Source organism: Rhipicephalus microplus, chromosome 3 (assembly GCF_043290135.1).
Source record: "Rhipicephalus microplus isolate Deutch F79 chromosome 3, USDA_Rmic, whole genome shotgun sequence".
Classification (NCBI taxonomy): domain Eukaryota; kingdom Metazoa; phylum Arthropoda; class Arachnida; order Ixodida; family Ixodidae; genus Rhipicephalus; species Rhipicephalus microplus.
Genome location: NC_134702.1, coordinates 49,533,299 through 49,561,235, shown reverse-complemented (window position 1 = coordinate 49,561,235; position 27,937 = coordinate 49,533,299). Strand labels below are relative to the sequence as shown.

At 47.7% G+C, this 27,937-nt stretch overlaps 1 protein-coding gene and 1 pseudogene across 1 annotated transcript in view; one reads left to right on the top strand and one right to left on the bottom strand.

Annotated features, from left to right (window-relative positions):
* The window catches only part of LOC119175083 (transducin beta-like protein 2), a 282,143-nt gene that overhangs the window by 130,870 nt on the left and 123,336 nt on the right, over positions 1-27,937 (bottom strand). The window contains exon 4 of the mRNA XM_037426315.2: positions 8,033-8,307. Coding sequence (XP_037282212.2) covers positions 8,033-8,307 — 275 coding nt within the window. The remainder of the gene's footprint in view (positions 1-8,032; positions 8,308-27,937) is intronic.
* LOC142802632 (uncharacterized) lies at positions 46-2,074 on the top strand (annotated as a pseudogene).

Genomic DNA, 27,937 nt, shown 5'->3' with positions numbered 1-27,937 from the left:
AGGTAAATAAGCTGATAAATATTTAATTTTCTCTTTCTGAAGACGATGGAGGATGTACAGCACTTTATTTTTAGTAAAATTCACGTGAAGCGACAGTGGCACGTGCATGGCAAGCGTTTTGAACGGGAGTACGGCACGATGAGAATTTCTCTGCAACATTTCGTCGTATACAATGAAACAAAGAGTCTCTCAGAAGAAAACTGTTTGAAGAAAATGGCCACCAGCAGCATAAGCGCAAGGAATCTACGGTGAACGACTCAATGATTCATTATGGTCCGAATTGCCAGCAGCCAGACATGCCACCAGAGTAATATGCCGAGAAACAACGGGCTGTTTTAGCAAGCCTGCAGGTGAATGAGAAACAGCAGATGGAAATTGAGAAGGCTACTCGAGGACAGGCTGATAATCCTACATGGCATTTTGAAAGAAACATGCGCCTAACGGCGTCGAATTTCTATGCAGTATGCCGAAGGAGGGTGTGGACACCGTGTGACACGCTCGTGAAGACCCTGCTCTATAAGGAAAATTTCACCAGTGCCGCTCTTGAGCATGCATGGAAGACAACAGGAACGTGTCGCACTTCGGTTATACGAGCAAGAAATGGAAACTGCTGTGCAACCTTGCGGGTTATTTGTTTACCCAGAGTACGGATTCTTGGCGGCGTCACCAGACGGATTAATTGCGAGCGACGGTATCGTGGAGGTGAAGTGCCCATTCACTGCGAAGGACATGGAGCCATCCGAGGCAGCTAAAAAGTACAATCAAAGGAGCCAAGTACACGAACCACCCAAATTGAGCCACTCTCATAACTATTTCTACCAAGTGCAAGGCCAGCTGCATATCACTAAAAGAAGTTTCTGCCACTTCGTCGTCTGCACGTCGAAGGGCATCCACGTACAGCGGATCGAAAGAGATAATGACTTTTGGAAATTCGGAATGCTTCCACAACTAATCAGATTTTACAGAGACTGCATGTTACCTGAAATTGTAGATCCCCGTACTACGCGCAGCATGCCCATACGCAGACCACAGTGGAATGTGAAAGCAATTGAGTCACACCAGCAGTCTAAACGAGCTTCGATGAAGAACAAGGAGGCAAAGCAGAGTGGCGACTCGGACATTTTCCACAGCCTTGAGTCGTAGGACTGCTGGGCGCGTGCACTGTGAAGAAATTCACCAATTGGGACGATGCTACCTAATGGTGATTTTGAGCGCACTTTCGTGTTGGGGCAACGCCAAGTACGTCTGTAGTTTCGGCCATGTGCAGTTGTAGCTATTTACATATTTCCACGCAAATTGCCAGTGCTCGAGCGTTACGCATACCACTTTGTGCATTGCAGGCGTCGCGAACCAAGCGAAATGCCGAGAGCCCCGTTACGACAAGCGAAGTCAGCCGCAGTGCACGTGCCAGCCCTGCACGCGCGCGAGCTGCGACCGGGGGGGCTAGCGAGCGTGACGGAGGAAGAAGGTGAGGTTAGAGGCCATGGAGTGGCGAGTGACATCGGCAGACTCCGCGTTCGCTCTCTTTCGTCCTTGTTCGCTCTATTGGTTACGCCGACGACGCCAACAGGCGCCGCCGCTCAACGCAGCAGTATGTGCGTAAGAGCTTCGCTCTAAAGAACTGCACATTAGGAGAACGACCTTGTATATGTCGAATGGCAGATGCAGGCTCAGATTTGACGATAGCAAAGACTCTTGTTCGAGCAAGCTATGAGGTAGCAATTCACTTCCTTGTGTCGCGTGTGTCATCAGCCATTCACGTGCGTTCTGCAGCAGCAATGACCGAGAGACATGACCACAGAAGCTCCAATGAACTTTTGTAAAAAGTTCGTGTGTGATATAGGATAACGGAAAATAATAATAAAACATACACCTTCATTCTCTGCTGTCACAAGTTCGCATCCGAAAGTCGTGATTATATGTACTTTTGCTTTGTGCGATTTCACATTTCTCTGAATGTATGCGTTGTAGTTCTGTGGGCTTTTTTGTGTGTGTTATGTTCAGGTGTCTTCGTGGCTGTAACCAAGTGCTGCCCACGCTCGTTTCGTACTAAATAAATTGTCACAACAACGTGTATTGACTCAATCTTGCTTACTGCATGACAGCCCTTCATTGCATAGCATATACACAACACTAAGACTCGTTGCTTGAAGATATGTTAGCCGACATAGTTATTTGAATTGACCAATCATGCATCCAAAAGCCTTATCCAGTGCGACAAGACCTTTTCTTCAACTCCTTTGCAACTATTGTATTTGTGTACTCATGTTTTTGCCTTGCATGCGCTTTACGAACTCGAAATGGGTACGACATAGAAGTAATACAAGCAGCGGCTGTGTAGAAAGATGCATGGGAGATGCACTGTATCATAAGTCTTCCCCTCCCTTGTTGCACTCCTGGGAGGTTTGTGTGAATCCGCCCCAGTTTTTATCATGAGATGTTTATAGAGCTTGAGGTAACGGCCTCGAATCTACGAGCTTGCAGTCAATAACTAATATAGGCGAAACGATCACTCTTCATGTTATTGCCACGACCTTTACAGGAAAAAAAAAATGATGTTGAAATAGCGTACGCGAATAGAGAAGTCGTTCTTTGGACAAGGGAATAACGCACCTGGACCATTCAGGTCACGCATGTGCGAGTCTCGCTCATATGACACACAAGAGGTAATTGCTTCATTTGCGTCATAAAAATAGTTTGTCGACTAGTCCGACGCTTTGCGTACGGCAACGTGATAATTAAACGCTGCATCAACCAAAACATGAATTCATACTAGCCTGCTGAAGTTTCAATTCTAATGAAATAAATTACGCTACGTATAGTGGGGGAAAATAATGATTATGCATTCGGCACGTGTTGGGCACCATGAGTCACAGCGGCCGCACTTCTTAGCACTCGATTTGCCTAACTACCCGTTTTGTTTTGTTTTGTTTTGAAAATTCGGAAGCTTAGGTCATACTGGGAAGGAAGTATACATAGTCAAATATAATTTGCCTTCTCCTGTCCCACCGAACCGCATCATGCTCCAGCAACCCCAATTATATGTAGAACGAACTGTTCCGTTGAACCTCGCATGAATACTCATAGTCCAAGTTTTGATCTCCGTTGTATACATTGTTGTGACCTCCGCGATAGAGTTTTTCACTCAACCCCGCATTCCGGCACTGTATGGAACTTAGAGCAGCTGGCCAAGCAGACTACTCAGCCTACATGAGGGATCTCTTGAAAAGCAGCGACCGCAGGGGTCAGGGGCTAGTGAGCATGGAGAGAGATGGAGGTGTCGTTGAAGGGGAGAAAAAAAAAAGCCCCTGCTCAGTGCCTCATTTCTTCGAACCGTGTCAGCGCTGAAGGGGAGAAAAAAAAAAAGCCCCTGCTCAATGCCTCATTTCTTCGAACCGTGTCAGCGCGATTTGCACCCCCTCGTCATGCAGTGTGGCGCGCCGGCACACGTGTGGCAGTTCACCTCCGAAATGTTGGCCTTCCAGTCCTGACTTGGTGGCGCCGTCTGGTGTTTTTTCCAGAACTACTCGCAATATGGCGACAGTAGGACCGCCACCTTAACAAGAGGAGGAACACAGATCTTCTTCTATGATGATGATGATGATGATGATGATGAAGATGATGATGATGATGATGATGAACCTTCAGCTTTGCTGGCTGGCACTCGCCCACAAAGGGGGATCGGCCAAGAACCGGGCGGCAGGATCATCAAGTGTGCTAAGTCAGGCATTCAGGTAGTCTTTCTATGAATATGCTAAACATTTTGCACAGAGCGTGCACGCGCACGCATTTACACTATAGTAATCGTCACCATCATCAACCTGGCTACACAAGTCCTGCGTTATATCCACCAATTTGTAAACACATTATGGCATTTACTATCGCAGCGGGAGACTAAACCAACAGGTCGCGGAGCGTTTCTGAAGAGCTGCGCGTCGCATTATTTTCGAATGCGTCGAAGAAAACAGAAAGCGCCGCTCGTAACGGCGCCTCTACGCCGTAAGTGACGGCCTACTTTACATATACCATCCACGCGCGCAAGTAAAAAGCACGCTAGAGTACTGCACGGCGGACGCCCACTAATCACACGGCGATCGCCCAAAACGCCTCGTCCTTTACAACGTGCTGAAGAGAAAGTGTGCGAGTTTATCCGCGAGCCACGTCTCTGGGGTACTCTAAACGTTATCCCGATAGACGCAGCCTTGACAGACAAAAACAAAAAAGAAAACAAATCAGCGAGGGTGCAGAGCATGCAGTGTAAAAGCGCGTGGCCTTGCACAGCCAGCCGGGCTGTTCGTTGCCTCGCAGACGCGAGTAGGGTTTTACGACGGCCCCAGGGAAATGAAGAAGTGCAGCTCTATCATGTGCAACACTCGCTAACACGCACCACTGCACCGCAGGTTACGTAAGAGATCCTCAAACAGATGCGACGAGTCTGGAAGCGCGAGCGAGAAAAAAAAAAGAGAATAGAAATACAACGGATTCAAGCGGCATATACGTTGAAACTGCAGAGACCGTGCAGTGTGCATCCAGCTTAGCGAGAAAGAAAACAAAAAAATAATTAGGGAAGCGCGAGTAGAACGAGAGACATGGTTCCGTTTAATAAGTGCATTCCCCGAAACCAGATTCTCCTCCCCGGGCATCCGAACGACGTGCCACTGCTGCCGCCGCCGCATTGGAAGTGCGAAGAGTTGGTCCAAAAGCTGCCGAGCGGTTTCGACATCGCACGTCGCGTTGGAGACGCGTCTCTTCACGACTGCGCGACCTTCCGCCGTTTCGGGAACACTCACTCTCTCTCTTCTCTCCCATCAACGCATATGCCGCTCTCACACGTGGCAATCCCAGAATCGCAGTTGCGAACTAAATCACCGCAAAACACGGAATACGCTTCAACTAAGTCAGCGCAGAGTGCAAAGCAAGAAACAACAACAACAACAAAACAAAACAATCAACCACATCAACAACAAAAAAGGCGTACAAAGATATAGCGCAGCAGATCAGTCAGATGCAGCATAGCTATCGGCCGCGTATAAGAGCCTCATAATTTATGGCCGCAAAAAGATGCCATCAATCTTCATTTACCCGACGCCGCTCATGCGCACGTCGCAGCACACGTGACGGCTGCAATTGCGAACGACCATATACGAACTGCGCAAAGTTTGGGCCTATATATGTGGTTCTTCCCCTGTACATACGGAGCGGCACATCTTAGTCCATTTATCGGATTCGGTTCCAAGTGTAAACATGTCGAAATCGACCCAGGCTGCGAGGAGACCCGAATCTTCTATCCGTGCACAGCGGACTCAGCGACAGCATCTAATGTAGACACTCCGTAGCGAATTTGCTTCAAGCGCGCGAAAAGGAAGTTCTTCCGCGAACGGCGTGAATAATACTGAGAAATCGGGAACCATTATGCCGATGTGCTATCCCTAAACGTGACATATTTTACGCAACCGATTATCCAATTTGCCCTTTTAGCTTAATTTAAGCAACTTAAAAAAAGGTCACAAGGTCCCTTCCTTATGCTTTCGCCTAAGAAGGCGCAATCTACATTTTTTTTTCTAAGCTCATTCATTCGGGTAAAAAACCATTTTTACGTACACGTATGCCGGTAATGCGACAATGAATATAAGAAAAGGAATACATTTCCGGGCTTTTTGTGACCAAGGCACAACGTGTGATTATGAGCTACGCCGAAGTGGGGGCGACAGGCAATAATTTTTACGACCTGGTGTTCCTCAACCCGCATTTAAATCTAAATACTCGGGTGCTCTTATGCATTCTGCCCCACATCGAAATGTGGCTCTTGAACCCGCGACCTAGAGTTTAACAAGCCACCTGTAAAGCCACTAACAAGCCACCTGTAAAGCCACTAAGTCTCTCAATTCCACAAGACCACGCAGACTGCGTAAACCACTAAAACAAACGACAAAGCTAAGCCATTAACAATTCAGGTCTGTTGTTTTGGCTGTGGACTAAAGGCAACACATCCAACTCCCCCCCCCCCCCCCTCCACCACCCTTCTCCGTTGGTTTAGTGGTCATGGTTCTAGATCGCTGATCCGATGGTCACGGGATGGATTCCCAGGCGCAGCGACAGCACTTCGATAGAGGCGAAATGCCACGGCCCGTGTACTTCGATTTAATTCATTGATATGTCGGGTTTAACGTTTCAAAACCACCATATGATTATGAGAGACGCCGTAATGGAGGGCTACAGAAATTCCGACCACCTGGGGTTCTTTAACGTGCACCCAAATCTGAGCACACGGGCCTACGACATTTCCGGCTCCATCGGAAATGCAGCCGCCGCAGCCGGGATTCGATCCCGCGACCTGCGGGTCAGCAGCCGAGTACCTTAGCCACTAGACCATGTACTTAGATTCAGGTACACGGTAAACAACCCCAGGTGGACGAAGTTTCCGGTGCTTTCTACTACGGCGTCCGTCGCGATGATATCGCTGTTTCGTGACGTTGGCACAAACAAACAAGCAAAAACAAAACAATCGCCATATAAAGGCAACACATCGTTCGAAGTCCGCGGTGTGGCGCCACTGGCGCAATGAAAGAGGCCTATATGTGCGACTGCCGCGCCACGCGATCCTCGTCTCCGCGAACGTTTGCGCACAGATCCGACCGACGGTGCAACGTGAGAACCGGAAATGCGCAAGAAGCGGATGCATACGCTGCGTAGTCGACGGTTCGAAACGCGAGACCGTCTTGGCGCGAGAGAGAAACGTGCACGACCCAGTAATTACTAATATAAGAAGGTTGGTTACTTCGAGAGAGCGGTGCACCGGTCGCCCATTGCGGACGTTTCGGCCGCATCGTTCCGACTGGAAGAAACGGGAAACACTTACGTACGACTTTCCGCTCTACTTACGGCCATCCCCCTACACCATTTACCGGCGGTGCCCCCCACTTTAAGCCGAGAGACTCGGGCCGCGTGAATACATCTTTCGTCGGGGCGCGTACGTTTTGGGGGCACGGTAGAATGCACTCGCACGTGTCGCACGAGGCATTCGTGCACAATACAGGACGATCACATGTTGCACTGAACTCCCTGTCACACCTCATCGGCAGCGCAGGTGGATGTATACGGTGCTCTTCGTTCGTGTAGTTGCATTATCTCAATCAACAAACAAATAAATAAATAAATGAATAAAGAATTGTGGGAGCTCGGACATCGGTGCATCGAGAGATGTGTGGAAATTGGCAGATATTACAAATTAGTTACCAAAGAAAGAAGGTGACGATAACCCACTAAAGAGAAGATTATAGAACAAAAGCTTTTCTCTCAAGAGGCCAACGAAATGATATGTGTGCAAATAGACTGTGAGTTAGGGAGAACACTCAGGCGACAATATAAGACTACGGCAAAAATAAGAATTACTAATGGCAACCTATTACAAGCAAACGTAAGATATGATAGACTAAGTGCGACTTGACAAGGGCGTAGAAGAACGGATATTAGTATTGCTAGATATGCATATACAAATACACAAGGACACACAGAAAAAAAAAAGGAGAGAGGCGGCTGAACTCGGCCGCCCACAGACGGGCTCACGGCATGCCTATATTCTTTCGGGAGGAGAGAAGAGAGAGAGGATAAAAAGACAAGAGGACAGAAAGAGCAAAGAAGATAGGAAAGTAAAGAAAAAAATAGACGGGCACTAGGACAAAAAGTTAATGTGAATCCGAAAAAAGAAACGCCTATAAACGCGTCACCAGATCCGTTCGATCTAAAAACTCATGAGTTTTCATCGAGGACAGCTCGATGAGCTTGGCTCCATGGAAAAGCGCATCGTATCGGAAAAAAAAGGTAATGGTCAAGCAGTGGTCGCGCACTCCAAGCCAAACATAAGCTAATCAGACAAACTTAATGAACTGGTAGTATCAGGTCACTAATCAAACGAACTTAATGAACTGGTAGTATCAGGTCACGAAATGTTGCTTGGTAAAGAATAAAAGACCAATGCTGAGACTACACGTTACACAGAAAAAAAACTTGTTGCTGCAGTGACCCATATTACCTTTGAGGCTCCAGACGCAGAGCGTGGTGTCCATGGAGATGCTCATGATGAAGTTGCCGTTGCAGGCGATGCCCACGTTGATGAGCTCGGAGGAGCGGTGCGCGTCGCGGAACTGAAGCAAGGGCTCGGCACTGCCCGGGGAGCCGTCCTCGCGTCGCTTCACCCGGTACACGTGCACCCGATTGGCCAGGGCGGTGCACAGCACCAGGGCCCGGTTGTCGGGGCTCCACTTGCAGCGCTTGGCGTGGTCCAGTTCTACATTCAGGCGGATGGACCTGCGGAGCAACGAAAAAGAAGGGAAGAACTTCTGGTCAGCATTCACGCGAGCCTTCAGTTTTGACATTAAAGTGTTTCCACTTATGGTGTGCTCTTGTTGTATGAAATGCGCTGTAGCACGCTTGAAGATGTCTACATACGTCCCCTAATCCGAAATTGAGGGGGAAAAAAGCAGTGCCAAATGGCGGCAGCTATACCCACCTCGCCATACACGGCTGGAGCTCTCATGAACGCATGATACATCGAGATTTATGCACGGCAGACACGTAAAGACATTGAGACTTTAAATCCTGAGGGGATATCCCGTGGGGAAGAACTGGCATAATAAACGAGAGTCGACGCAGTCTCAAACAGCGATAGCCTCTGGGAGCGTAAGAAGTCTGCGTTGCTCAGCTCGGATCTGGAGCACGAACTTTAGGCCATCCAACGAGCCTATGAAGCCGCCAAGAGCCATAAACCCTTCGGCCGAAGACTAGACGGAGGCCCATTCAACCAATTCGTGGAGTACTAAAATAAAGTTATTTGGTCTGATCTTATATTGTGCGCTCACGTTGTAACAAGCGCACACTTTCCACGGTCTCGATGCGTAGAGTAACAGTATCCAGAACTTAAAAAAATATACGTAAACGTACTGAACCACCAAAAGTGCACTGAGGGTGCCCCGAGTCGCACATCGCACAAGGGTGCCCCGAGGGGCACCCTTGTGCGATGTGCGATTCCACACACAGTCCCGCAATACAAAGACATCCACTAACGACGAATTAGGAACACGCTGTGGGACGCATGGTTTGCTGACAAGGGGCAAGAGAGACGAATCGGCTCTTCTGGACCAAGCCCAGCAAGCCGCTCTTATCCGAGCCCTAGAATGGATGCCCCAACCATCATATGCCTTAATTTATTCGTTAGCGACACGAACAAGCCGCGACCCCATTCTTTTTGTTCCAAACACTTCCATTCGAACACTTACTTCCGGCTTCCAGAATAATGAGAGAATTGATCTTAGAAAATAAAAGTGGTACAAAATCGATGGTTCTCAAGTTGAGAATGATACTGTATACATGTGCAATGTCGATTAATACTTTTACTGAAGTTAGGAATTGTTAACTGTCAGACTAATTAATGAATATTCATTGAATTAGTTGACTGACAGAACAGACTGTTATCTCCTGAGTAGCTGGAATCGCTGCGGCACCCGGCGAAGCAGATATCAACGACGCGCTTATTCCTGCGTGGCCTCCAAGATCTATTCCGCCAATGCGACGCAGCGTAAAGTTCATCCAAGGAATGTTCTAGGGCCCGAAAACGGCTTCGTGCGGGTGCCACTACCGGACACCCGAGTGTAAAATTAAGGCTGTCTGTCTCTGATTTATTTATTTTTTTCAATTAATTTTTTACTCACTCGATTGATATCCAAAGGTGTACCAAAAAGACTCTTAACTTTAGCGTGGAAGGAAATGACGTAGAATTGGCTTTGCGCGACATTTTGTAGCCATGATGCTAAGGGTTTCACCTATCGGGCTCAACAGGCTACAGAAGGATAGGTTGGTCATTGCAGGATTAAACGATCGACCAGCCGCTTTTGGGTCATAAGATATGACTTCGCGCTGCCGCTGCATACCCGACAAGTCGTGGGTTAGATTCAGACGTGGGCACAATGATAGCACGCTCACGTGAATGCTCGATCAAGTGTGCGGTGACACAATTATTTCTTCGAGGCGACACAAGTCATACAGCGCTAATCGCTGCACGTTATATGCGTCGATGCTCCATCATTTATTGTTATCTTATGACGTTGATTAAACCAGTGAGTCACAGGCTTTTTGCGTAAAATTACCATTCCAGTGACTCACTGACTGATAGAGCCAGAGACAACAAGATGGGAACAGTCGAAGTGATTACGAATACAATTTCACCACTCCTTGATATAGAATGATTGCATGTGTCATATACAGACCTATTTTTTAATACATCTGAGCTCAGCGCAGATGAACACTCGAGCTCTTGAAATCAAACCAAGCAGTGTTATCGGTATCAGCACCGACAGAACAAAAATAACGTGGTCGACTCCAAGAATTGCCCTTTATGCAGCAACAAGTATTGATTAGTTCAAGAATCCATTTTTCCGTAAGCGCATGTCGATTCTTTGTACTCCGAGCGTGACACAAAAGAAAAAAAAAGACGTAGACGGCATACTTTGAAATTGAACAGTCAGTTGGCTAGGCATGTACACTGATTACCTTTTCTAACCCAATATGCAAGTATCACAACACTTGAATTACGCTCAAACCACGCAGTCGATTCCACAGGAGTCACTATAGAAATGCTTTGTTCTTATAGAGTAAGGGATAAGCAGAGCCAGCGCAATCGATTGATTGATTTGTGGGGTTTAACGTCCTAAAACCACCATATGATTATGAGAGACGCCGTAGTGGAGGGCTCCGGAAATTTCGACCTTCTGGGGTTCTTTAACGTGCACCCAAATCTGAGCACACGGGCCTACAACATTTCCACCTCCATCGGAAATGCAGCCGCCACAGCCGGGATTCGATCCCGCGACCTGCGGGTCAGCAGCCGAGTACCTTAGCCACTATAGACCACCGTGGCGGGGCAGAGCCAGCGCAATCAGAGAGCCATAGATTCTTGAGATAGACTAATCTTGGAAGCAGCGGAAGCAAGCAGACAAGCCGGGAATTCTTCGCTTGCTCGCTATCTTCGTTTGTTTGGCGTCGTTTACGACACAGGCAACAAGGACGAGGATACAAGCCTTTGTCTCGCTGTCTTGTACATTGCAATGAAAGAGTTCCTCTCCAATAGTATAAGACTCAGAAACTTAAAGACATGAGTTTTCCCTTTCCTCTATTTAAGAAAAAATTACAAAGAAAAAACCTCGAGCTCGTGTTTAAAGAGGAAACGCAGAACGTTGTTCCACGCGAGTGAAGCAACTCGAAAAGAAGACGTCCCACAAAACGCCAGCGATTCGTCGATGTATCCAACATTCGACACGTACTTACGTCCCTACTGAAATATGCGCTTCCCTCTCTTTTTTTTTCAGCACTGAACTTATTTGTCGGATTGACACGCTATGGCAGCCTTGACATGCGGAAGTCACCAAAAGTAATAATAAAGTAAAGAACTGTGGGTATTTCGGGTGCGCGCGTCACGAGACCACGGCCGCGAGGTCTCCAGGCGCACTATAGGACGTGCCGAAAACGAGAGTTGTACATGCACAACCGTCATTCACCTTCGTACTAAATAAAAAACAAAAATAAGTAGAGGTCTCAGACAACCCATTATGCGGGCGCACGGCCGGTATTCATCCATGCAAATCGTCACGCACGCAGATGCAACCCAATCTGCAGGCGGCTCAAGGCAACGGTTACTCTCTTCTTTTGCCGTTTATTTCATTTTTTCCTTCTCGCGCGCTATATTTGCGGCCGCTCCGAGGTTTCGGGAGGCACGAATGCCAGCCAAGCAATGACGACGAGAGAGAGAGAGTGAAACACGTGAGCATCCAGAGTCCTTTTCGGGACGACGAGGACACCGACGAATGATGCGCGAGCGAAATGAATGATTTTCCTCCGCTAGCACGCTTCCCCGAGCACAAGTCATGCGTTGCGGAAGAAACATGCATGCAGACGTGCGCCCCTTCGCACCGCGGACCAGAAGGGCCACAAACGGCGAGGCTTCTCGCCGTAACCCGATCTAACGCAAACCTATTGGCCCCGATCGCCCAATCGCGTGCCGGTGTTCCTCTGTTGGGACGCTCGAACCATGCAGCGCGTGCCTGTTACACGAAACGGAAAAAGTCTGCACGGGGCACGGCACAAACGCCAGCCAATTTTATGCCGCACTGCAGTATGCAAGATTCCGAGATCGTGAAAGATGCCCGAGACAGGTTGTACATTTATCCATCAAAAAAATGTGGTGAAACTGCACGCGCATGGCACACCGCCCCTCCATCGATCAGCTATATGCCTGTCCGCAATACTTCCAAGGATGAATACCTGGCTGCATTGTAGAGAATCAATCGTTTGCAGATGCCATTAAACAGCTCTTGCGAGCAGGGCCGCGTCTATAACAGAGGCGCGACTTGAAGAGGACCGAATACCATGAATCATCGATTGCCTAGCACGCATTTGAATCAAGAAGCTGTCATGCCTACTTTTTCCTGGGCCTCTTGCCAGTGTACTGTTCAACGTGGACTTGTTTGACAGCACACATGATAGAACGTTTTCAACAACTTCATCATCATGACCTGTTCGACATCAGCTTGAAATCTTCATGTAAGGCAAAGCGATGTGACGTCATACGTACACACACATAATTATGTACATAAAAATCCCGAGGAATCAGTGTACAACATTGTTTTGAAAGTAGAATGGCATGTTTCAAAGGCGTCGCAATTTCTTTTTTGAAGTGCCGTTTCCATTGGAATAACAGAAGCGAACCAAGGGCTGCAGTTGTTCAAATGACGAGTGGTTGAGATATTCTCGCAGGGAAGTTGTATGAAGATTCATACCCTAGTGTTGTTCCATGTGGTCTGCGTTGTGACATAGTGCGACTACCACTGCGACAACCTATGGAGAGCAAACCTGGTCACATCAAATACCTAATCTACTTCGCAACTGTAGCTATGTCCGTGAACTTTTAAAAACAAGTCAATACTACATGCAGCCTAAAGGAAAAAAAAAAATGTTCAAATGTATTTTCTTTCTTGTACTGTGCCCCAAATATACTTACTACTAGTTACGAATTGCATTCTGTATTGTACTATTCGCAACTTCCACAGATGGTAGAGTCACCATGCGGCATCCATCGTAACTGTCGTTTCGGGAATGTCCACGCAGCCAGCCCATGCCATCGTTAAGGCGGCCTCACTTTGGCGGTTCGCTGGTGCTTTATACTTCGTCGATGGCAATTTCTACTACGGTTATTCTGAAGTCGGACAGGTACTACGAGTCGTAGTAGCAATGATTTACTCTTTATTGTTCGCTTGCTGAGCTAGAAGAATGACGAAATATGTTGGATGTCGCTGTGCAGACGCCGTGCAGTTGAAATTGAGGTTTCCTGCTTTGCACAAGCGCGGCCGACAAAGCTGTACGTGCATTCGTTCACACCGCAGCAGACGATGTGCTCGGCGTTCAAAACTTCTTTTCCTTCAATACACGCCGCATACGACTTTCTCAACACGCAGTGTCCAATATAATACATGCTAGAGTCAATCACCTTCTCCGCAAAGCCTTGACAGCACGGTGGCTGCAGCCGAAAATACCACGCAGTTCAAAGTGACACGCACACCGGCGGCGGCTGCCGGCGCGCAGGGAAGTTATATAAAGTTTTGACTTCATCTTTTCCAGCTTTCAGTTTTTACTTTTTCGTTTCCTGTTTCATCTTGTTATGGGCAAATTAGCTTTGATGGTGCCGTTGTATTTTAAAGCGCACGTTCAGATATTTGTTCTACACTTTGAATGTTGCTTTCACGTTTCTACAAATAAAAAGAGAGAGGTCCTTGTATTTTTATTCTGTCTTATACATGCATGTGAGAATTAGGCAAGGATAATCTGTCTGTAACCCTTTCAACGTAGCTTATGTTCTATAAAAAAAAAACCTAATTGAATTCGACCACTTTGTTTATATGACTATGGCGATCGAGCTCAAACCTCGGCGCTCGTTATTACACGGCGAACGGTTTCTATAGTTATGTGCCGTGATTGCACGATGTGCTGCGACGTGGTATACCGTTAAACAGTGCGGTTTCTGCACGGCATTTCCGCTTCTTGTGTCTCCCTTACGTACCAATAAGAGTTCGCGATTCAGGCTAAGAGTGAAAATGTGAAATAGGCGACACGATAGAGCTACATCGATGATTTCAACCGACTCTGAACGCGACGGTATTCAAGGAAGCCCGAGGAGAGTGCCCGAGAGGCTCGAATCTTGAACGCGGCGAACGCCGTGCCGTGGTATAATAAAGCATCGTTATTTATGGGACGGTCTCGGGGACTGCTTTCGGGCTCTGTTTCGTAAAACACAAGATCCAGGTGATGATGCCGAGGAGAGGAGCCAGTCATGACGGTTATCACACAAAAAATACAAGCTGCATTTATTCTGAGAGCCCCTAAGCATTCCCTCATCGGCAGTCGATAGATCGAACCATGGCACGGCGTTCATTCACGCAGCGCCATCATTCCCGCTGTAACCGATCGCGAAAGCTGATGCGGCCTCCGTGATGAGCTTCGGCAAAGCGCCGTTGCGAAGACGCGTTACGGGAGCTAATAATGATGATGGTGATGGTCGCCTACACGTATGGCTCCCACCCACTCCGGCCAAGAAACGAATAATTAGATAGAAGTGATCACGTGAATTGTATACCTAATGAATTACAATATGGTTAGAAGACACTAATTTCACTAATTTAAAGATTTGCAATCAAAACCACCCTGATTTAATTTAGAATGTTTGTACAGCAGAACGAAAACCCCGGTGACGACGACCCAATTAGGCAATCAATGGGGCCACTGGCTCGTGAGCAGAGCAGAGAGAGAGGACGAAGAAGCACACACATCTCGCGTGCCCAGCTGACAAGAAGAGAAGAAAACGTAGACAGCGCGTGCTTTCTTGCTCGAGACGATGGCAGCTTTGGAACACCGCGGTCGCACTCTAGGACGCTGCAGCAACCTGGCCTTCCCGCCGACATCTGTCTCGGTGGCACCGGCCAAACACCGGGGACTCGCTGCGCCTCGGCTGAAGAGACCCACCCCGACGTCCTTCAAGAGTGCCTGCAACACTTCCCGGGACAAGACCTCGGACGGTGGACGTACTTCTGTCGAGCAGTTAGGTCGGCCTGCAGCGCGACGACTCCACACTGGCACGATGAAGCCCTGGCGTCTCCGAGACGTGGCTCGCCGGGAATTCAAGTCGGGTGGGAGAGGAAATCCGACAAAACGGCACAGCACTGTCCCTTCCGGCGGGACCGATCCCGGACCGGAGGCGATCCCGTCTAGGCGAACGCGAGCGACTCCGACGGACGACGCTACGGAAGCGGAGCACAGCGGCACGAAGCAGGCTACACTGTTCTACCGTTTGCGAAGGGCGAACACGGAATCGGCAGTCGGAGTCCAGCCAGCGGGAATCCCCGTCGACGCTCTTCCGGCAATCGACGAGACATCGAGCGCGCCAAGAAAGCGACGCAAGAGCGCCTCTGCTGCGACTGGAGCGACTCCTGCCCGTACAACCCAAGGCAACGACTACTGCGAGGCGTCCGAAGATGGCACCTTCAAGATTCGCGCAGGGTCTTGGCACACGTCCTCCGATTGCCGCGACGCTCGGAAGCGTAGGTCGCCGAGCTCGCGATACGGGAAACGGGACGTCTCTTCTTCAACTTAGACTCCAGGTGACGCAACTAGCGTCGTAACTTTGAAGAGGCGTCGCCGTTGCTGCGTGCTGACTACCGTTCGACCTGGGGTAGCTGTAGTGGCGGATAGGGTCAGCGGAGGTCAACGCACGCGCCCCAACGCCCAGCGTTCTTAGAGACAATATAACGTAGTATCCTCACCCCAGCCATAAGCGACGAGCGTGCGAGACTACGGCACGTCGTGCAGCGGTACCGCTAAGCCTTGCAGCAGATAGGCCTGGGGCTTCAGCGGAAAGGAATTCTGAAGTACCCGCGGCTACCACAGGGCGAGCACCACGTCATCGAGAGCTTCAGCGGCGAACATAACGGCAACACCAGGGGCTGCCGCAGCATCTATGTCCCGTGGCATCGACGTTATTAGCTGGACACTGTCGTCAAAGTGACGTCACCTTTATTGGCTTTTTAAATTGGTTAATTCGACAATAAAGTACATTTGTACGAAATTGCAGCGTTTCTTGTACTTGTTGCAGTTAAGACAACTCCTTAGGCTTCATCATCAACCTGGCTACGCCCACAGCAAGTCAAAGGCGTATTCTATGTTTTCGCCAATTAACTCTGTTCCGTCCATAACCACCCTTACGCTTAGTGGACAATGGTCGAAGTGTTGCATGTGCATTCGTATAGTATAGGTAGCAAGCTGAAAAAAAAAAGAATAGCGGCCGATTAAGTTTCTCGGTTCTTTCTTTGGCCGAGCAATGCAGCCGCTGAAGAGGATGTAGCGGAGAAAGTTCAACGAGAGAATTCGTCAGAAGCTTACGTACTGTCAAAAAGTTTCCGGGTTGTGCAGTGCATGTGCGGAGCGGCGGAAACCTACAATGCTGCGCGGATTTCCGTTTGGCGGCGTGGTGTCGATGCTATACCGTACGCGGCCTCGGTGATAAGCGACGGCGCGTTTCGAAAACGCGTCCCTGCTGGGACCGATCTCGCAAGCCGCGTAGTCGATAACCTCGACACCATGGTGCACGTCACGGTAGGCGGCGCAGAATTGCAGTTTTCCACCACTACGCCACGCGCCATACATCCCACAAACTTTTTTGCTATTGATAGTACGTAAACGACGCTGGACCTCGTAACAGGGATAACAATCACGTTTGTACTGTTAAATATACCCTATAGTTAACTGAACCTACTCAGAAAAGACTTGTTGCTGCCTTACACAACCTTTGCCTTGAAGCTCTCTCGCAGCCCTCAGAAAGGACGAGTGAGAATAAGAAAAATAACGATTCGAAGGAGGAGACGCCAGCTCGCGCAGGAAGCGTAGCCCGTATGACTTCTCAGCAAAGCATCGATCACGTCATCGTTCAGTGTATAGAAAAAAAAGAAAGAAAGAAAGAAAGAAAGGAAGAAAGAAAGGAAGAAAGAAAGGAAGAAAGGAAGAAAGAAAAAAAGAAAGAAAGAAAGAGAGAAAGAAAGAAAGAAAGAAAGAAAGAAAGAAAGAAAGAAATATCTTCAGAACACCAGAATGATTCTCAATAACATGTGAAAGAAAATTTCATGTCTCAAAATAGATTACAATATTGTATGACGGCATGGGACGCATTATGCATAGCCACTATAACAGGACTGTTCCTTCCATTTTTTAATCCTTTCTATTAACGCATTCTAATAATAACGTATCGCAGAAAACGTCTGACATCGACGAATGTAAAAAAGAACAATTACTCTACGCAACGTTCCGAGTGATGATTACTTGTTGGAGCTCTACGCCCCAAAACTGCGATGCGATTAGGAGGGACGCCCTAATGGATAGTTCTGCACATCTGGCATAATCTGGTTGATAATCTGGATTATCTGCACATCTGGATTCTGCACATCTGGATTATCTGGTTGATAATCTGGCGTCCTTTCACGCGCGCCCATATCGGAGTGCGTGCACCTCGACCATTTCGCGTCCGGCATTCAAATACAGCCGGCGCGGCCAGGATACGATCCAGCGACATTCGAGTCGGCTGTCATAGCCCGCATCCTGACACCTGTAATACTCCTCCGGAGATGCGCTTCACGCACACCACAAATCTTAGTATAACACGGAACTGCATACCGATTATGGCTGCGAATTTAGAAGTGAGACGAATCACACGCTCCCTACAACGCCTTCAGCTGATCGAAGTTCACGTGGAAAAAGTGTACGTCTATTCGAGGAAAAAAAAAGAAAGAAGAAACTCCAGTTGGTATTATTTCTCGCCTTCGTATCTGCCTTCCTATCTTACGTTTCACACGTTCGTACAATCATCAAACGATAGAAAACAAGAAAAAGAAAATGCTAACAAGGGTCAGAGCTTCAGCCAGCCCCCCAACATATGCGTTCTTGGTCACGTCGCAGGGCAAATGCTAGCTCTGGGCAGGAAATGATGAAAAAAAAAAGCCTATTTTCCTGGTTGTATCTTCCACTTTATAAGTACAGAACATGATTAAGAGTGCGCTATGGTGAATGACCCATTCTAAGTTGATAAACGCATGGTCCGTCGTTGCATTCATTCATACATTCACTGGTCTCTGGTTTTCTTCTCAGCAGTCCCCATCATTAGCGCTTAAGTTTCCATACTACGACGGACGACCTACAAAATGGCATGAATCAGTACGCCTACAAAATTCATTCATTCATTCACCGATATGTGAAGAAGCACACGCGTCACATATCTCGAGGTCCCTCTTGGTCGCGCGTCGACGCAACCCAAGGCGGGCCTCCAAGGCAAAAAGGGAGTCGCCCCAGACCGTTTGTTCTCAGGGCGCGTCTGAAGTTCCCTCGTGGCGCGCCAACGCGCAAGACGCACCCAAGAGTGACGAAACGTAGCCGCGCCCCAGTCGGGACCAACGCCAGCCAATACACATCCGGCGCGTTGAGTCGCACGCCGTGGCAAAGAGACGCAGCAGATGACGCGTAGAGTTGCTGCACGCGTGCGGAAGCGCTCGTCCTCCCGGGAACCGCCGTACGCTGAATTTCACATTGCATCTGGTTTCTTTGAAAGTCAGTTAGAGTGAGTGAGTGAGTGAGTGAGTGAGTGAGTGAGTGAGTGAGTAGAGTGAGTGAGTGGGCCCGTGTGCTCAGATTTGAGTGCACGTTAAAGAACCCCAGGTGGTCTAAATTTCCGGAGCCCTCCACTACGGCGTCTCTCATAATCATATGGTGGTTTTGGGACGTTAAACCCCACATATCAATCAGAGTGAGTGAGTGAAGGAGTGAGTGAGTGAAGGAGTGAGTGAGTGAAAGAATGAGTGAGCGAGCGAGTGAGTGGAGTGAGTGAAGGAGTGAGCGAGTGAGCGAGTGAGTGAATGAGTGAGTGAAAAAGTGAGTGAGCGAGCGAGTGAGCGAGTGAGTAGAGTGAGCGAGTGGAGTGAGTGAGTGAAGGAGTGAGTGAGTGAGCGAGTGAGTGAGCGAGTGAGTAAGTGAAGGAGTGAGCGAGTGAGTGAGTAAGCGAGCGAGTGAAGGAGTGAGTGAGCGAGTGAGTGAAGGAGTGAGTGAGTGAAGGAGTGAGTGAGTGAAGGAGCGAGTGAGTGAAGGAGTGAGTGAGCGAGTGAGTGATAGAGTGAGTGAGTGAGTGAGTGTGCGGAAATGTCCATGAGGTGCGCAACCCTTTGACAACACATCGAATGCGGAAATTGACTGTCGGCGTCGAAGTATTCGAGATTTGGCGAGGCCTGACGAGAACGGCATCGTTGTCAACAAAAACGACGTCACGAAAGAGTAAAAATATCGGTCAAAAGTCGCGAGACATCCAAGTGAATGCGCGTGTCTGCAGTCGGTGTACCAAAAGTCACATCGCTTCACAGTAACATGACGTGACATTAATGACGTCATAAATCACCATAAATCGTGACATCACCACGTGGCGTCATCCAAGGACATCGTGAGTTCGTCAAAGACAAACTGATGACGGAGGTCATGTAAAAAACACGTGAACTGCGGAAAGCTTTTGCAGGGGAGGGGAGAACCGTTATATCAGCTGAAGAGAGAGAAAAAAAAGGTTGTTTAAGGCTTCAAGCGTTTAAGGCGATTGTATATTCGCGAAGCTTTGCTTTTAAAATACAGAGCAACAGCTTGGTCGTTCGAAAGGCACTGGGCGTGATCTGAATCTTCATTGCAGCGACGAATACACGAGATGTTAAGACCAGATTAAAAGGGAGGAAATGTGACGAGAGTCCTTGATGTGGCTGCTTGAATTCTCAAGAAAAACAATGGATGCTGATTTGACATCGGCCGTGGTCAAACACTAAGCAAGGAAATACATTTGACATACCGCGAAATAAAGAATTCCAAACACTGCACCACCAGCCCGTCTCGCGATTGTGCACCTCAATCTCCCTGCTTATCCCATACACATGAGTGTTTAAAATATACATCACGTGCAGATGGACACTTCATCAACCTTCATGGCGGTCCTGCTTCTTTAGTACCACTAGATTAGTCAAAAACACATTATATACCACACCAACAGGCAGTAAGTAAACTAAATGTGAGACCCCGCCGCGGTGGTCTGTGGCTAAGGTCCTCGGCTGCTGACCCGCAGGTCACGGGATCGAATCCCGGCTGCGGCGGCTGCATTTTCGATGGAGGCGAAAATGCTGTAGGCCCGTGTGCTCACATTTGGGTGCACGTTAAAGAACCCCAGGTGGTCGAAATTTGCGGAGCCCTCCATTACGGCGTCTCTCATAATCATATGGTAGTTTTGGAACGTTAAAAAATTCAATTCAATTCAACTTCATTTCAGGTGTGCCCTAAGGAGACAGAGGCTAAAGGCTTTAATCGCCTAACGGTGGCCTGTGCCCCCCGGAGTTGAGAGCAGGTACACAATACATAAATCAAAACAGTAACGCTTAAAACCACACATATACAAAAAATAAATTATGTACAAAATGGAGCGGCAATGAGACGCTACGACAATGGGGGATTACTACAGTATTACAGCAATACAATGCTGCAAAGCCATAATGTTACAAAAAATGTTACACAAACGTAGAACACGTAAGAATTTACTGCAAACGAATAGCTAGCAATTTGAAATAGTATATAAACAGTTAATCACCTACATCAGTGGTAATGATATGCAACTTAAATTTATGTTTCATTTTTTGCGGAATCAGTCCAGCAGATAACGTCTTTGTATTTGTTCAGGAAATGCAGGAAATGTGCAATTTGGTAATGTAATGTCTGCTTTCCATAATTCGTCCTGACTTCAGGCAATCGATTCTGAATATTCCTGTACTTATATCTGGCTGTTTCAGTATACTTGTTTTGTTTAAAGGCATTTTTATTGTGTATATACTGCATTAAGGTAAATAAGTAGATCTGGTTGGGCTTTAATATGCTGTTCTTTATGAACAATTTTCGTGTGCGTAAGTCGCGTATGTCTCCAGTATAATTTTCAAATATACCCCTTTTTTGTAAAACTAACAACCTATTGGAATTGGTGTCCGTATATAGTTGTTCCCCAAACTAGAGAACAGTATGTCTGTTTTGAATACACTTATGAGTAGTAAAGTTGTCTTTTTAACCCCAGTGGTATTAAAGAACAAATCTCCGAATGAAACCTATGGTTTTGTTATATCTGCTGTTTCTTATGTTATTCTGAAAGAGAAAAGAAGAGAAAAGTGAGCCCCGTAACTGTCTGCATCAGAGTGCGACACCTCAACAGTAGCTCACAAGGGATGGGGGTAAGGAGATATTAAAAGGATAGCATTAAAGGTATGGGGATAGAGATGGGGAAGGAGAGAGCATGACGTAGAGACAGCGACAAGGAGAAGATAGAAAGATGGACACGGTCGCAGGAGTCCGAGGACGGGGCACCACTCGGCTAGAGCTCTTGTCGGCGTCAGGAGAGGGCGTAGGGCGAGCCAGTCGGCCTGAGCCGCGCTGTCGTCGGAGATCGCGGGGCACAACCGGTCGGCACGAAATCCATCGAGCGGGTCGCTGTCTACTGTCAAGTGTGAAATGTGCGTATTCCATGTCATGTTTTCGTGGAACCAGACTCCTAAGAATTTGTTTCTTCGTTCGTGTAATTTGTGCGTATCCATGTTTAATTACTATGTCATATACATTCCGCTGGTTGGTGGTGCGAATAATGTGCACAGTGTCTCATTCGCATTTAACTGTAACTCATTTTGATGTAGCCATATAGGTAATTAGTCTAGATATGAGTTTGCCATTGTTTCTAACAGGTTCATGTCTTTTTCAGTAAAGAATACGTTGTTGTCATCTGCATAAATAAATCAATAAGTCAATCAAACTAAGTGTGAAGTTGTAGACTTCGGTCAGAAATGTGAGGCGATTCAGCACGGAGCATATATTGGTACATTGATCATTTCAGGACCGACATCGAAGTAGTTGCCAAGGAGCATTCGTGGTCGAAGTGAGCCAGAGAGGGTCCCCAAGAAACAAAAGGACGCCCAAAATACTCGGAAGGACCTTCACCTCGCCAACGTGGAACTTCCTTATCACTTACCTGTACGATCGGTACTCTTTTCGCCTGAGTCATAATATTTGTCCTGCACTGCAACGAAGAGCTGATGTTGCATTGTTATCTTTTTCTGTTCGGAGCTTCATCTCGCGTCAGCATTCACGCAGATACACGTGCGACAATGTTTGCGGAAGGCAACAGGCGAAGTTCAAACGACGTCCTCCGGTTATTGCGCTCATTCACCGAGACACCAGACAGAAGTCTCCGCGGTTAGTAGCAGAGTCGGGCTGATCCTGTTTATTACCTATAGTTTTATTCAGCGAGTTTTAAACGTTGTGCGATTGTCGTTCAAGCTCGCCCGAAGCGCTCTTAGCTCCGCTCAAACTTCTAAGTGTGGCAGCTTGGTCTAGTTGGTATGGTATGACGATAGTTGAGCGCGAGAACAAAACGACGACACAGAGACAAGAAGGACACGAAAGACACGAGCGCTAACGAGGACTGAATGATGAAGAGAAACACACGAAAAAGAGCCCGAATAACTAGAAATGTAACTTAGAAGTGTGGCAGCTTGGGCTAGTTGGTATTCGGGCTCTTTTTCGTGTGTTTCTCTTCATCACTCAGTCCTCGTTAACACTCGTGTCTTTCGTGTCCTTCTTGTCTCTGTGTCGTCGTTTTGTTCTCGCGCTCTAACTATCGTCATGCCGTACCAACTAGCCCAAGCTGCCACACTTCTAAGTTACATTTCTAGTTATTCGGGCTCTTTTTCGTGAGGTTTTCTTCATGATTACGTCCTAGTTAGCGCTCGTGTCTTTTGTGTCCTTCTTGTCTCTGTGTTGTCGTTTTGTTCTCGCGCTATAACTATCGTCATGTCAAACTTCTAAGAACGTTGTTTCAATCTTATCTTCGCATCAACGTCCCTGTCTCCTTCGGACTCGCGTTATCTCCGGGCGAAATCTAGCCATTTTTCCGCCTCTTATCTCCATGTTTTGTCACAAATTTTAAGACATTCATTCATATCTACAGTAAAAACTAAAACATGGGCCGGTTTCCATAGCACCATGTTGAAACTCGGTTGAAAGTCAGCGCTTGTCTGTGTTCTGTGTCTCGTTGGTCTTCGTATAAATCACGCAGAAGCCTATAGCCGAAGTATGGGCCGGTTATTCGCCTTAGATGAGATGTATAAGGTACAAAATATTGTCGTTCTTCCCAACTGAAAACATCAGTCTATCGGTATACGCTTCTGAGGTCACGGCGCTTTTCGCAGCTGCTTCTAAACAACGTGCAGAAGGATGGAAAACTCCCATTCCCTATCTACTGGTGTCCGTTTATCGCAGTAAAATTACGACGACGAGGCACAACAAGCACACTGTGCCAGGGACCGAAACAGACGATAACAAATCATTCCTCGACACCAAACGTTACTCAAACCAAAAAGGGCTGTCGCAATGCCCTATAGGCAGTGAGTCACAATAATAGCACGAGACGCCCGAAGGACACGGAGCAATAGGTCGCAACTCGGACGTGCTCCTCTGCACTGTTTACAAACACAGCCCAGAGCACGTGGGTACACCCTGCACCGAGTCGGTGCACTCTAGGATATTCGAGAGAGAGGGACAGAAGGAAGGAGGGGACGGGGTGTTGCTGTCTTTCACTGAACCGGTGCAAAGGCATTACTGATCTATCATACTGGAGCGAGAGAGAGAAAGAGGAGGATTGCACCTGGAGTTCTCACGAAGACGAGCTCACATATGCAGTGCGATATAGAAACATTCCGAGTGCGTTCCCAGTTTGTGAGTCTTCGGCGCATCTCTCGTCATTTGCCGCTCCTCCACGCTGGAAATGCCCTCTCCCCGCTCTTTTAGCTTTTTTTTTCGTTTTTTTTAGTTTCGCAATGTTTTTGTTTTCTTTTTGCGGGGCAATATACGCGTAGTACGAGATAAGAGACTTCTGACCCGGCGAGCGCTCGACAACCTAAGCGCGCGCCCGTAAACAGGCATGTTTATACTTTCAGCGGGCAGCACTTTTTTTTAAAGCCCCTCGACGTACAATAACGCAGTCGTTTATCGAAACTGCACACGGCGGCGCTTTCGCTTTCCCCTTTTCACTACTCCTTCTCCTCGTCCGCCTCGTTCAACTCTGTGCTCTTCGAGGATGACGGAAGGCCAACGACTCTCCGGCGCCCAGCATGGGGAAAAACAGGACCGAGCGTAGCGCAACTTCATGATCATCATCATCATCATCATCATCAGCCTGACTACGTCCACTGCAGGACAAAGGCCTCTCCCATGTTCCGCCAATTAACCCGGTCCTGTGCTTGCTGCTGCCAATTTATACCCGCAAACTTCTTAATCTCATCTGCCCACCTAATCTTCTGTCTCCCCCTAACCCGCTTCCCTTCTCTGGGAATCCAGTCAGTTACCCTTAATGACCAGCGGTTATCCTGTCTACGCGCTACATGCCCTGCCCATGTCCATTTCTTCTTCTTGATTTCAACTATGATATCCTTAACCCCCGTTTGTTCCCTAATCCACTCTGCTCTCTTCTTGTCTCTTAAGGTTACACCTACCATTTTTCTTTCCATTGCTCGCTGCGTCGTCCTCAATTTAAGCTGAACCCTCTTTGTAAGTCTCCAGGTTTCTGCTCCGTAGCTAAGTACCGGCAAGATACAGCTGTTATATACCTTCCTCTTGAGGGATAGTGGCAAAGCGCAACTTAACTGAACCCAAATACGATTGATAGCTTACACGCGACATCGTGGACGCATGTTCTTAGCGTGGTGGTGCTCAAGCATGGCAGTTAAGGTGACGTCAAGGCAACACAATCACGTTTCGGTTAGCTTGCTTCAATGTCCTAACGACGCGGCCGGAACGTCATTGGTCTCTGTGCATGAAATAACAAAAACGTGCATGTTGTGCACTGATAGCGTTAACGCGACACGACAAACGTCGCGCTCCGCCTAGTAGGTATTCCATCATGGCGCTTTCAGTAAGGCCAAAGAGCCATCTATAGTGGTGGGCAAACCACCTTCGGGACGACAGAGCCCGCAGGCAAAGCTATCCAGCAGCGTAGCCAAAAAAAAAAAAAAATCGCAGCACATTCACGGAGTCAATGATGATGAGTGGGGCGAAGCGTCCATTCGTCTGTCCGTGCATCCGTCCGTTCGCCTGTCCATCCATTCGTGCTTCTGTCTGTCCATCCGTCTGTCTGCCCGTGCATGCTTCTGTCCGTCCGTCTGCCCATCCATCCCTACCTCCTCCACACTGTCCATCCATCCACCCATCCATCCATCCGTCGGCCCGTCCGTCTCTGTGTCCGTGCTTCTGTCCGTCCGTCCGTGCATCCGTCCATTCGCCTGTCTGTCCATCCATTCGTGCTTCTGTCTGTCCATCCGTCTGTCTGCCCGTGCATGCTTCCGTCCGTCCGTCCGTCCGTCCGTCCATCCGTCCGTCTGTTTGTCCGTGCTTCTGTCCGTCCGTCCATGCATCCGTCACTCCGCTCGTGCTTTTGCCTATTCATCTGTCTGTCTGTCTGTCACGCACACTAGCGCCACCTGCGAAGTGAGTCATACAACTAGGTGGTCACGAACTGGTCACAGAGACACGCATGGACCGACCCACGGCTTTAGAAACTTCACCCCTAAATATTCTTGTTCAATAACGCTGCGTTTCAGAAGTCACCTGTCGGACCGACACTAATACCTGTGTCACACGGGCGCGCAAAAAGTCTTTTAAGTAAGCGGTCTTTTACGAAGTTGAAAGACTTTTAACAAAGAGGTGTTGCGGCGCAGACACACGGCAGCAACGATCTCCTTTTAGTGTTTTCGTTCCAAGACGCTAGCAAAAGCGTGGCGCTAGCAGTTAAAAAAGAAGCAATGAAAATTAAACGATGTATTACGATGTACAAATTAAAGACTTGTTGCACTGCTCGTTTCTTCAAATAAATTTAAGAATAAGAGATGAAGAAACACCAATGTGAAAGTTTGTTGCACTAGTTAAGGAAGCATTCCCATAACTAGCGACGTGCACATGTCCGTCTGGCACCACTGGGCATCACTGTGGAGAGCTTGCGCAGTGAGCTCGAAAGACAGTGCACCAGCATGCGTGAAACCATCACTCCCGATAAGCAAGTCGGCATTGCCCTATACAAGCTTGACCACTTGAATGACGGGCAGACACACGACTGCCACGCTTTCCTCGCTTGTGCAAAATGGCTCGGAGCGAGACCGCGCGTCCTTACGTAATATTGCCGACGCGTCGTAGCTGCTCACGAGAGTAGAAAAGGAAACAACCATTAAAAGAGTTCAATACACCTTCTGCAGGATATGAAATTTGTTTTTACAAAGAGTTTTGGTGACAGAAAAATAAGCGTTTGCTCTTTTTTTTTTCCATCACTCGAAAATTGCTGGCGCCTACTGGTTTCGAGGCTACTCGTTCGGAGCCGTAAAAGAGATCGACGAACTCGGTTTACGAAAAAGACCGCTTCTGAAAAGGAGTTAGCTCTGTGCCGTGTGTCTGCTGTCAGGAACTCCTTTTCGGAAAAAGACCGCTTACTTAAAAGACTTTTAAGTGCCCGTGTGACAGGGGTATAAGAGGGAAGACCGAGGAGAATGAGTTTGCAAATAGTTTAGCTTGCCGGGGCTGCCAGGACGACGCAATCATCTTATCAAGTTTATTTTCTTCATCGTCCATCGACTTGGAGAATTACCGACACTGCAAGAGACCTTACTCTTTTTAAACGCTGGTTAAAAAAGCATAAAAAAAAGAAACACGGCAAAGACCAGCTCCTTGGCAAGCCGGTTAAACGAAGCGTGGCACGTGATGGAATACAGTGTGGTTGACCCAAGTGGTTTATAGCCAACAGGTTCTATAAGCAAAACGAAGAATGTAAAGAATCGAAATAAAAACGTTTCTGCAGAACGTTCACCGCCACGATTGCATGGCAAAACATTGCGGGCGCCAAAGTCATCACGTGCGTTTGTTTTGAACCAATGACCCAAAGATGGAGGAGATAGACAAAACAAACCGGTCGGCTACTCGCCAGGGTGAGCTACGCCACGCGCCGCAGCGGCTGTTGGCCGCACATACGACCGCTCGTCGACGAAAGAGGAAAGAGAGAAGAAAAAAGAAGTTTCGTGCAGTGAACGGTAGTCACTGAAGGTATTTCTTTTCCCAGCTGCACCGGCATTAAAGCACCCTGGACGCACGTAGAACTAACGACACGAGCTCACGGCCTTCGACTTCAGGGCGAAGTAACTTCGGCCCCTTAGTGAACTAGGTTTTTTTTTTTTATATAACAAGAAACAAACTGGGTTGAAATTTTTGCGGTGTGCGGTTCAGCATCATACGAACAAAATAATTCTTTTAGCTACATCTTGGGTGCACGTTAAAAAAAAAAAACCCAGGTGGTCGAAAATTCCGGAGCCCTCCACTACGGCGTCCCTCATAATCAAATGGTGGTTTTGGGGCGTTAAACCCTACATATCAATCAATTCTTTTAGCTACATCAAAAATATCGTCATGCAACTTAGAATTATTAAGCCGTCCTAGAAATCCAGGACCGAGACGGCATGTACGCTAGTGTTAACAAATTCAGAGAAAAAAAAAAAGCACCGCTTCAGTGAAACCTACCATGCTTAGCCGATTGATACAGGCACCGACTAATCTTGGCTGCCTGTGGTTTTCGGCTTTCGAAACTACTTAGTAAAATATTGCAAGTGTTGTGCCACACTAAACATATGGCACAATCTGTCATTAACTTAGCACAAAAGTTATTTACAAAAAAATAACCAAGAATTTATTTATTTATATTTTTTTCCAGTTGCCT